This window comes from Lepisosteus oculatus, chromosome 6 (genome assembly GCF_040954835.1).
Source record: "Lepisosteus oculatus isolate fLepOcu1 chromosome 6, fLepOcu1.hap2, whole genome shotgun sequence".
In the NCBI taxonomy this organism is placed as follows: Eukaryota; Metazoa; Chordata; class Actinopteri; order Semionotiformes; family Lepisosteidae; genus Lepisosteus; species Lepisosteus oculatus.
The window spans coordinates 9659837-9671942 of record NC_090701.1 but is presented as its reverse complement, the minus strand read 5'-3'; the positions used below and the strand labels follow the sequence as shown (position 1 = coordinate 9671942).

The 12106-nt window shown below is 37.4% G+C and overlaps 1 protein-coding gene across 1 annotated transcript in view; it reads right to left on the bottom strand.

Moving 5' to 3' along the window:
• The window catches only part of kcnq3 (potassium voltage-gated channel, KQT-like subfamily, member 3), an 86004-nt gene extending 74841 nt beyond the window's left edge, over nt 1-11163 (bottom strand). The window contains exon 1 of the mRNA XM_069190948.1: nt 10055-11163. Coding sequence (XP_069047049.1) covers nt 10055-10371 — 317 coding nt within the window. The 5' untranslated portion in view covers nt 10372-11163. The remainder of the gene's footprint in view (nt 1-10054) is intronic.
• Nucleotides 11164-12106: the final 943 nt, after the last annotated feature.

Below are 12106 nucleotides of genomic sequence, written 5' to 3'. Positions count from 1 at the left end.
CAGGTTCAGGGCATCCTGGGGTCTGTCATAGCGGGAGCGCCCGCCTTAAATAAAGACGGACAAAACAGGGGGCAGGCGCATGAAATGAACTGAAATACGAAAGGGCCGGAGTGCCCTTAAGAGGAGGGATTACGATTGTGACAAATATATTCATCTTTTTCTATATTATTCTAAACATTCTGTAAAATATGGCTCAAAGAAAATGTATTAAGCAATTCTATTTCAATATTAATCTGAGAAAAAAAATATTTCTGCTAGACAGGGGCACTGGTCCAAGGTGGTTAAAAAACCCTAATTAAAATGTTTTCTGTAGTCAACTATCACTCTACGTGCAATACAGAAAAAGCATTCTGAATACAAAACAGCTTTAAAACCACACCGCCAAATGTAATGCAGAGAAAAACTATGAGCAAAACCGCTACAGGCATTATTGACAAACCCAAGTTCAACGATGGGTCAACATAGTTAGCTATGTTAATGTGGTGATCGGAGAAATAAGCTTTGCTTCAAAAAACATTTCAGCAATAAAATCTTCTGTGATTATCATCCTAAAGCTTTTATTTGGGTTCTTTAATAGTCAAACAAACTGGAAAAAAATATTTAATTAAATAGGTAACATCTATTTAATGCACATGTGCTTTTCTTTTATACAAGAACTACAGTATATATGGCAGTGATAATTAGTGGCCACAGCAACCCATATTTTCCTCAAACACAAGATCCTTTCTTCATACCGTTATAATTCCTTATTAAATCTATTTCACACTTTAACTTGTATGGCTTTCCATCCCTCTCTTGAGTAACCAGGTGATACCTCCGAATACTTGGTTTGACAAAAAACAGTTACAAGATGTAATGAAACAGGTATTAAGAAAGAAATCCATGAAACAATAGTATAGAGAATAAACTAAAAGAAAGCTCCTGCCTGCAGGAATTAACAAATAGTTCTGGATCCTGGCCAACTACTGTAATTGATCTGCCATGGTGTACAGTAAAGACTCCCATGATCACTCCCAGTGCACTCTTATGCCTTCAAACTATACAAACAATCTGGTAGTCCCAACATAATTTTAATCAAAGGTACAGTACTTACAACATGTTTTTTAATGTAAAGATAATATTTTTGTGAAAGTTTAAAGATTTTTATTGGAGAACATTTTAGATTGGGCAAAAACCAATGTCTCTTGTTCTATCCCCCAGACAACAATATACTGTAGATCAAACGTCTGAAAGCAAGGGATTGATTTGATTCACCCTGTTAAAATTTCAAAGAAAGAAGCCCTAGATATAAAGGAATGGACCTAAACCCATACACTAAGAGCCATGAAACAGACAACTAAATTGCTTTCAGTCCTGCCTGGCAGTAAAAAAAGAATGCAGTAAGACATATAAAGTGAGACTTTCATAAATCAATCTGTGAAAACAACCATCTCCTGATGTGCACACACACTCAATTGTAACATTAATCAGAACCCCAGTCCTGTTTTAGATAATCAAAACTAGGATACTTGGGAAAGAGATAAGTAATTATGTAGGACTGTTGGTAATGAGGTAGGCTGCAAATTTGTCCTCCTTCACAGTTCCCAAAAAAGCCTTTTTGTCACATGCTGTGATAAATCAACATCCACCAGCAGCACATGCAGTCTTTTTATAATCTTAATTTTCTAAATATCTGTGTTTCACAGCAATGCTGTCAGGAAATGTATCTCTAAGTACTCAAGACACAGCAGAAGCCACCTATCTCACAGGAAGGCTGTCTGGTAAGGAATAGTGCAAATCTGTTACTGACCAATCACATAACCCTACAGTACCTGCTCAGTTGGAAAGTCCAGCTGTGAAGCAAAATTAAACAGGTTAAAGGAAACTCAAAACTGCATTCATAATTAAATCAGTTATTTAAGGTCTACATTAATCTGTAGATTCTCAAGGATGTAAATAAGATACAGTACAGTGTTTAAAAAAAGTTTGTATAGTACTCACTGGACAAACGGAACCAGAAAAGTGTCTTGATTCAAATTTTAATATGCATAACTCCATACATACTGTATATGCAAACATACTGCACATAAAATATGTGTATACATAATATATAAAATACATATTATATAATAAATTTGCATTTTCTTCCATTTTGTGTGTCAGATTAACCAGTAAGGTGTGTAAATATATACTGTATATTATACTCAAGTATGTATTTAGTTTTTTGGTAAGGAAGACGGAAATATTAAAAATGTACTAAAAGGTTCTAAAATGTCAATAGTGATCCATCCAGGGATCATATAGAAGGAATTTGCATATCACATACTGTACAGTATAGGTGAAATGATACTATCAAAAGAAACCTATCAATTATAAGTGGAACAAATTCACAATATTTATAAGGAAAACTACTGTATAAAACCTTTCCTCTAGCTGGTGCACTGACATTTTAGTGAATAAACAGACACGGATAATTTCATTATGCTGGTTAACATTCGTAATGAACAGGACTTATCCGCAGTAGGTCTACTGTTAAGAGGTTAGGAGTTAAGAGTGTTAAGAGTTTAATTGGAAGACAGTCTGGTGCCTGTTCACTTGTCTCTGATCCCTAGATGTGTCACATTGTCTTAGGTTATCACAAATGTTTAATGGGGCTTAGGTCTGGTTAATATGGCACAATGTTCTTATTTTGCATGTAAACTGTGCTTACACAAGCATCAGAGGATTTGGGTTGTCCTTCTAAAAACTGTTGTCATGACAGGATGAGCCTGCAGAAGGGACAGAAAGCGAGATCCCAGGACTTGTTCAATATAGCACTGTGCAGTCAGGCTGTCATCAATCACTACAAGTGAAGTTCTGCATCAGCTAGGCATTCTAGCACTGTCTATCAGACTTGGACCTCCGCATTGATTGGCCTGCTGTACACAATAATTAATATATCATTTTGCATGTCTGAGACACACTCACCAACTTCCATCAGGATGGTCTATGCAAGACTTTGATTCATTGCTAAATAGGACTTGGCTCCACTGCCAGCGATCCCATCTGAAATATCGTTCCAATATACTGATGACATCAGTGCATTTGGTTCCTTCTGTTTTAATTTGGTCTTGTATTTTCACTGTCAACCAGCAAGTAGATGGTAGATGATATTCAACAGGTTAAAGCACAGTACTTTAACATTGCCTTTACTAAATCAACTCGCTCACTTAAAGAGGTGATTTGGGGCACATGCAAAATCCAAATTTACCCCAGTGTCATAAATGATCCTTTTAATTACAAAATTATTTATTTATATTCAAAATCCGTGTACATTATATTACTAAAAACATACATGCATAGAGTGAAACATTTCTTTGGATGATCAGTGTATTTATAAAATTAGAAAAGAAAAAAAAAGCACAATGTCTCAGATTTTCAGGTATATTGTGGTGACACATATGCTGCACTTGATGAGTGCTGTTCTTTCCTTTCCTGCATTTCACCCTTTGCAGTATTTTGAAAATGCCCTTTCCCCCCCAAAGCCTTATGAATTTTATTTCAGAAGTCAGGTATTTCTGTTCAATTGACAGTGTTTTGACTTCTCATCAACACCATATAGTGTACAATTGATAACCATCTGATACACTTGATCCCATGGAGAAGTCAGCAGTTTCTTTATTCCAGGTCTTATTGTGTTTCCCCATCCCCCCTGCCCATTACTGCTCAGTTTACTTACAGCAAAAGTGATCGGGGTTTTTCCTTACGTTGGCAGATCTTCTTTCCTCTTCCTGTAAAAGCATCCTCCTCTGGGTGTGAGGCTCTTCCCTAAACCCTTCTCTATTCCTGCCATATTGATCTCTTGGCTTTCCACAGAAGAGAGGAGGATGGAGAATATCTCTATATGTTGCTTAGCAGTACTAGGACCAGCAGTTAAGGATCAAGAAGGTCCAAGAGAACAGGGCACTTAACCCACTGACCTCAGTCACCCCTTAAAAGCCCACTACAACAACACTAAGCCCCTCTTACCAGACCAACGAACTAGCAGTGATCGATCTCAACAATCCTCTCAAATTTCTAATTGGTGAGACAAATTTCCTCTCTATCACCTTACAATCTGTTTAATATTAATATATTGTTTTAATGATTCAAAATGATGCTGTGTCCAGAAAAGGAACATCTTCTTCTGTTCCAAATCAACAAAAACATATATTTCCACGAATGTTGAAATCGACAGGCACATGTTCATAGAAATTATTAAGGAAATGCAAGGAATTATTAAGGGAGAGTTTCACTTAAAGTGTTTTATGCAATCAGACATATGTGATTATACATCCATGTTTCATATGATTATGAATATGTCCTGGTCAGAACTAGGATAGATATAACCACAGCTTTACTATCCTTTCGTCCTTCAGAAAATCTTGCCTAGAGGGGAACTTTCATTCTGATGGTGAGGACCGACCTCCCATCTCATGTCAGCCTACGCAAAAACCCACTGTATTTTCTCAGAAACCGCTTCTCTGTCAAACCAGACTGGGGTGACTCATTCCATTCCTGCCATGTTTAACATTTCTTAAAGAAACTTGGACAAAACACTAAAATGCAGCATATACCAATAATAATAATAATAAGTGATTCATTCTAAATCAATCAACATATTTGACTGTCAAATAATGTGACAGAAAGAGATGCCTGTAATAACTAGAGCTTGTTCTTTTTTTGTACTCTCTATGCGATTACAGGTGCACAATAAGAAAGTTGGGCTTATGAGCACCCACATGCAAAGGTGATGAGTGAACATAAAAAGTCATTAAGTTGTGCTCATTTTAATTATACTGAAATAATGACACAGTTCATTCAAAGAGAGCACAAAAGCACCCTGGAAATATTTCTGTTGGGAATGTAAATACTGTATGTGATGTTACGAAAGCAGAAAGGTTCCATCCAACCTCAGTCACTAGACTTTAGTAGATAAGAAGTGCTTGTGATTAACTGACACCTGACCAACAGTAGGGAATTTAGAAAAAACAGAAGTACCAGATCCAGAGAGACCCAACGTACAAAAACCTCAAACTACAGATCTAATTAAGCGTTGTCCAATTTTGCATTCAATACAAAGAATAATCTACAAAACTGAATGTGAAGGGATGAAAAATTGATGATTAAATTTTCAATAGTGCCCAATTTTCCCTGTGGGAGGGTATCAGAACATTGCTGATATAGATGATTTTTTAAACAGTGGAGTGGGCACACAGGAAAATCAGGGACTCAAGCATTTTCCCTTTGCTAAAGAATAATGCAGTGTTTACTTTGTAAAACAATACAGTGTGGTTGTTTTCTGTGTATTATTGTTGTATCAAATGAGAAAAAGAGGTTTACTTCAGCTGTATCAGGCTCTGCCCCTCAGGAAGCACAATTTCAGCACCATGGAGAGCAGATGTTCCTAATGTGTGTCCTGAAGCACACAGGTGGAAAATGGCTAAGAATTTTCTCCACCTGCACTCAATTCTCCAAAAAGGGTAGACCTGAAGAGTGCAGTACCACCCCTATATCCAACAGGCAAAATTAAATGCCATCAATTATTCAAAGAAAACATGTAAATTAACCTCTCAAACATACCCCCCTACACATTTAGTAGAGCATTTCCCTGGTGTTTTCTCCGATTACTGCAAGGCCTGGAACAGTGTAAGCTACAGTGGCATGACATCATTTTCTTTTCCCCAGTGTGCATAATCACTACACAATTAACAAAACAGTTTACAAAGCAAAATAGCGGATAATTAAGAAAATGTGCAACTTCGATGATACAGTTAAGCAAGGGGCAGATAAAAATCAAGTGAGACAGAGGAATAAAAGATGGTTCCTGCTTATCTGTTCCATTAGTTCAGAACAAAACCTGGGGAATCAGACGTAAACAAGTACAGTATGTAAAACTAGCCACTAGATATAGACACCCATAGACATAGTACCTGGTTGTTGCCTTCATTGAACACTTAAATATGCGCAGAGGCAGACAGGATAAAATAGAGATTATGTGACCCTGAAGTTGCTTTATTATCAGCTATCACAGTCAATCTCCCTCTTAAGGTGCTGGAAAAACAGTTTTTATACAATGAGGGAAATGCAGATCAACATTATTCCTGGATGAAGACAGCTGCTTACTAGCAGTTTAAAGCTGTGAGGCTAACATAAAAAGTACTTCTTTGCTACTGATCATTCCCTTGATCTAATGGGACCACTGATGTGCAGTTCAATTAGTCTCCAAATGCATGTTTAACATTTGGTTTCAGCTTTAACGTGTCAGGAAAAGTACATAACCTCTCAATAAAAAAAAAAGTTTGAAATATTCTTCAAGCAGCTTTCCTTTCAACCACAAATATGCACCTTATTACAAAAATTATTTTGCATTTATTTATTGTAGCTTTTTTAGTTGTCTTACTGCAAAAATATATGTTCCAGAACTACTGTACATAATGTTATTTTTTCTACACGTATGCATCAGCTGTCACTGTCACGATCATCATCCCTCCTCTAGAGGGCGCTCTGACCCTTTTGTATTTTAGTTTCATTATTACATTCACCTGCCCCTTTTTCCCCCATGTATTATTTAAACCCTGTGCCTCTGAAGCTCTGCACTCAGCACCGGGAGATGGACGCCCGGAAGCCCGTCTACCAGCGGGTCCAAGAGAGACCCGACGGCATCTGCTTCACCCCGGCACCCTGACCATCTGAGTCCGGGGGTCGGAGCACCTGGCTCCGTTATGATTTTAACTTCTGCGTTCCTGGTTCCATGTTCCCTGTTCCTCGTCTTTGTCTCGGATGAACCTCTCAGCTATTGGATTTTGGACTGCGCCCTGATTTCCCCTTTGGACTGTTTCAGACACGTACGCCTTTGCCATGCCTCCTGAGCACCAGATCACCATTACTGCCCCTGTCTGTATTCCCGTCCAGATCCAGCTGTGTTTTCCTTGTTGTCCTTCTCCAGTCACTGCCAGATTATACTGTCCAGATAGGGTCCTAAACAACGAACTTTACAGTCACAAAGGAGATGAGTGTCACCTAGATAAAAGGCAGTACATTTAAATTTTTGACACCTGACTGAGGTCCAAAATATGTTATAATTTACTGTACATCAGGTAAATTGGTTATATATAACAATCCAGATTAAAGTAAACTTGGATACGCTAATGCTAAAGATGAGGGTTGATCAATTATTTCAAAAAGCATGTAAAATCTAAAAGGTATACAACTGAAGTCCCCAATCCTGATCACAGATGGCTGGTATGTCCGCAAGTTTTCCAAGCTCCATGAAAAACATCAGTATCTGAAGGACAGGGGGATGCTGTTCAAAAGGCCCAGTAAAGCTAACATAATCTGAATTAAGTCCCTAAGACCCAATCTGGACTGAAAAGCTCTAGACAAACTGGTTCTTTATTACTAGGATGGGGGTGCCTAGTGTACAGTATCAAATGTAACAAATGCAAATAGTGTAAATGAAACATCGCTAATCAACTCCACATTTGTATCCATGCAAGAAACTAGAGTAATAATTTATGGAAAAGGAAATAAATAAAATTAGCAAGAAATTGGACAGGTTGTCCCTTGCTGACAGTTCACAGCAGGAGTTTCTTACCCAAACAAATCTATGTGCCCCTGACAACTTCAAACACCATACAAAAGCATGACACAAATGACCAATGCCTAGAAACAGCACAATGATCCATGCCATATACTGTAAAAAAATCTGTCAGATACACAGAAACACATACTGTACATGTGTGAAAAACAAATATACAGTACATGCCCTGTAAATGCAAAACGTGACTAAAAGAACTAAACATAAAACTGAATTGATATTCAAGGAATGGGTACTATTTCCCACATTTATGGAATTGTTCAAGTGTAGTTTTAATATGCTTTCACTGGAAATATCACTTAAGGTTTGAATTCTCTTAAGAAATCATTTGTCTCCTCACCCTGGAATTTAAACTAAAAAGAATGCACCATGTTGAGAAAAAATAATCTCCATCCCTTGGAAGAATCAAGATGCTATCCTAATTTGAGAAACATTGTGACTGGTCCAGAATCCTGTCAAAACAAAGTATGAAATGAAAAAATCATGATCAAGGATTCTGTGACAGCAACTAAATCTTCTGATTGATTTAACAGCAAGCTTCTGATAAAACCTTTCTGCTGCTCTCTACATTGACTAAAGCAATATGTGGTACACAGCATTATGGATGAGGACATATCAGATGATTAGTTGGTATGCCATCAAACTGAAGACAAGGATAAAGTTTTCACCCCCTGAGGTGATATTATTTTTAGAAATCTACAGAACAATCCTGTTGCTTGATGTGCTTCATTTTCAGGAAAGTCTAATTCATAATTAACTGTCAGCATGAAAAACTCCCCCTGAGTTTCATAATAACTTTTTATCATGCAAAAACAACAGTACCTCTCCATCTGATCCATAGGAGGTTTCAAAGGCTGCTGACATTGCATACGTTGTACTGTTAAAGTAGAAAATCAAATTACATGTTTGCCTTTTTTCTGTCAATACACATGTACTAAGAAGAAAGTAACTAGGTTGAAATATGGATTATGAGCTAGCAGACTGTGAATCCAAGTCTCATCCTTACTGTATCTTATCTCTCCCCATGCATCAGAACAAACAAATAACTTATTAGTGCTTTTGTAGATTACATTTAATTTTTCTTAATAAAGTCACAGTTCACTAGGAATAACAATGCAGCAATGCTAACCAATGTGCCACTGTGCGGCCCTCATACTTTAATTTTAATATAACAGTGAACATGTTAAGCCCATTAACTATCCACACATACAGTAATTCACTACTGCAGGCTTTGATAAACCTTTCGCTTCTAATGTTAATCGTATTTATTATTTCTATTGAAATACATACACAAAAAAAGACCCCTGTAATCAAGTAAGCTTACAGCTTCTAAGACGAGCTTCTTAGGTAATGAAGTCCATCACCAACTTTGGACAACTAACAACTCTCTGTTCTGTTTTGCCAGTGGAAAATACATGTCCTGAAGCATCAGGGTGTGGCTGCAGCATATTTAAAATGCGTACTGCCTAAATAAAGAATCTGTTAAGGGTTCCTCTTAACAACAAAGAAACCACAAGGGATGGAAATAAAAACCAAGATTCCTGAGGATCTACCAAGAACAGGTACCTCTCTGGTGCATCTATATTTTAACACTGCTCCTCCAAACATACAGTATCTGAAACATTTTTCATGTGTATTCTGAAATAAAGTCATAGTTTTAACCAGCCACTGAGTGTCCTACTAGTATACAAGTAGGATCAAAATATTCATTTTGAGTTTTAAGGACCAAAGAGAAATAGGAAAACCTATAACACTGACTTGACAATTGAATAAATCTTAACATTTTTAAGGAAAATGTAACCCAAATGTAGTGCACGTACTATACTAAAAACACTAATGTATAATTACAACTAAAGTATGAGGTTTTCCGTTCCTTTAAGAGACTTTTATTTTTACTATTGTGTGTTAATAGATACAATTAACTGTTCGAATATCCTACAGAACAATATCAGGGAAGCTTATGAGATTAAACAATTTAAAGAACAAGTCAAAAACAACATCTTTATCACCAATTTCGGACTTAGATTTATTCTTAGTTTCCTTCCTCCCATCAACTTTATCACCTAATTACTCAAACCGTTTCCAGTTAATTCAAAGATACCACGTATAAAGAATGAAAGTGTATCTCTTTTCCTTTGTAGGATTCTATATTTAAAAAATGTGTAGACAGTACTGTTTTCAGCATAGAGTTGTGTCTTTAAAGTTAAGTTCTACTGAGTTTCAGAATAAAAACAATTGCAAAGTAAATCTTTAAACATGACAGAAAATAGTGAAATAAACGGACATTCTCTTAAGCACTTCCGTGATTTGGAGTGAAACAGTATAAAAATATATTGCAATTAAGGGACAGTACTGTGCATACACATCATCCATTGAAATTCAGTTTACATCCTAAAAGCAAGAGCCCAATTTCTTGCATGCGAGACGGGCTGGGATGAAAGGTGAGATGTCACTTACACAAACGCGTGGTAGAGCAGAGCCCATCCTCTGGGTCTTTCGAGTGCGTCGTATATCAAGTTCTGAGTTCTTCGGTACCTGATGTTATTCCGCTTTACCGGTCTCGTGTACCCCAGGGGAGTTTTGGCTAGAAGTCCAATTCCCTGTGATCCCCTTTTGAAATCGTCTCGGCTTGGACCCACCAGCAAAAGAGCTCCATCTTTATCAGCCCCAGCCCCCAAGCCCAAAGTGCCTTGATCCAAGTCTCCGGGCAAGCCGGCCTTTTTGTCTCTCTGTTCCACCGAAGCATTACCAACATTCCTGGACTTGATCCCCATTTTCTCTAGTGATCCTCAGCGCCACGCTTGTTAAAATTTGGAATGAGCCACATGCCATGATCTGGGCAATAGATCACATTGCCTTTAGCTATAGGTCATTTAAGGATCGGGTCTCGCTAAGAAGGGAGGCGCTCCTCAGTCTGGTTGAATTGAAAACATTGCTAGATTTCAGATAGTCACTGAAACATGAGGATCCTGCAGACTTAATAGTTTTTTTTCCAAAATACACCGCTCACTCAAACCTGCCTGTACTGTACGGAATGGCGAGATATTTTTATCCGTCGTGTATGCACTAGAAAACGAGGTTTAAATAAATCACATATTTTGATACATACTGTATAATACAGTACCTATCTAAACGTTAGACAAGCTATCGTGTGCTTACCTATTGTGTGTATTACTAATTTGCTCTCACTGCAAAGCCTTGATATTTCTATAGCAACAAACCTCATCTTGAAAAAAAAATCCCCAGGAGACAAGTAACAGCGTTTAACATTCGTACAGAATGAATCCAAAACGTTTTCACAGATTTCACCCAATCAGGCAGGCAAAAGACCCACGACTACTCAAATCTTATCTCTGTTGGACAAAGAAGCGTTTCAAATCGGAGCGACGTTGTTGGAGCATGATTACTGAAATCGTTCCTGCATCCTCTGCCCAGATGTTGGCTGTAATAAAAGCTACTGTAGGGTGTGGATGAAGCTAGGACAAACTAGACGATGCTGCAATACAAGCTCCACTCTGGAGCAGACTATTGCTAACGCTAGGGAAACAGTGAGAGAGTGAAGACACGTGATACCTCTCCGCGTATGCATCTCCAACCCCACTGCTGTGAATTTAAGTGTGATCGTGTAGGTATGCAATCCAATCCGGTAAAACAGCCACTAATCCATCCTCTTCTGGAGTAAAAATGCCTTTATTATGAAACGATTAAACACAGCAACGGTTAAATACGTTTACTGCGGCATACTATAGTACTGTATAATCAAAGAGAAAAACAACAGTGAAATCATAGTAAAAGCACGGAGAACCACGATGCAAAGTGTACGAGTGGGAACATTTTGAAAACGCCTTTTAAATTCACCGTGGCTTCATACGGGAAAGTAAGAACATCCATATTGACCAAAAAGCTTTTGTAGTTTCAAACAAATAATAGTCCACAACAATTAAACTCGTTAAATGCGATTTACTTTATACATCTGAATGTTTACAGTACGTTAGGTTTTCAAAACTGTGTAACTAATACGAAATATAGTGCTAATATATTACGATGTTGGTGATTATGAATTAAAATTAAGATCTCCCCAGTACATTATTCTCCCCTGTCAAAATATTGCTATAAATAATTTATTATATAAGAAAATGCTTTGTACGGCATGACCAATTTCTTTGTTTTCCATTTTGACTTTAGATTATGGACTTAAATTACACAGCTCTTTCATTAGTGCCTAATTACCCAACAACGAACACCTGACCAACAAGAGACATCTGTTAGGCAATGGTTCCCTGTATTTTGCAATTGCAGGAACTCTTTTTTGTTTTATAAGATATTTTCTATCTTTTCCTAAAAGCCAGGTCATTGCTTAGTGACGACAGTACAAAAAAAAAACAGAAATCTAACAGACTAGCCACAAGAGGCTGACATACATTACAGTAGGACAGGCAATGCATTACAAAAGCCCATGTGTCAAATCTTCAAGCAAAGCAATCTATCCGTCTTATTGTGTGCCTAAGT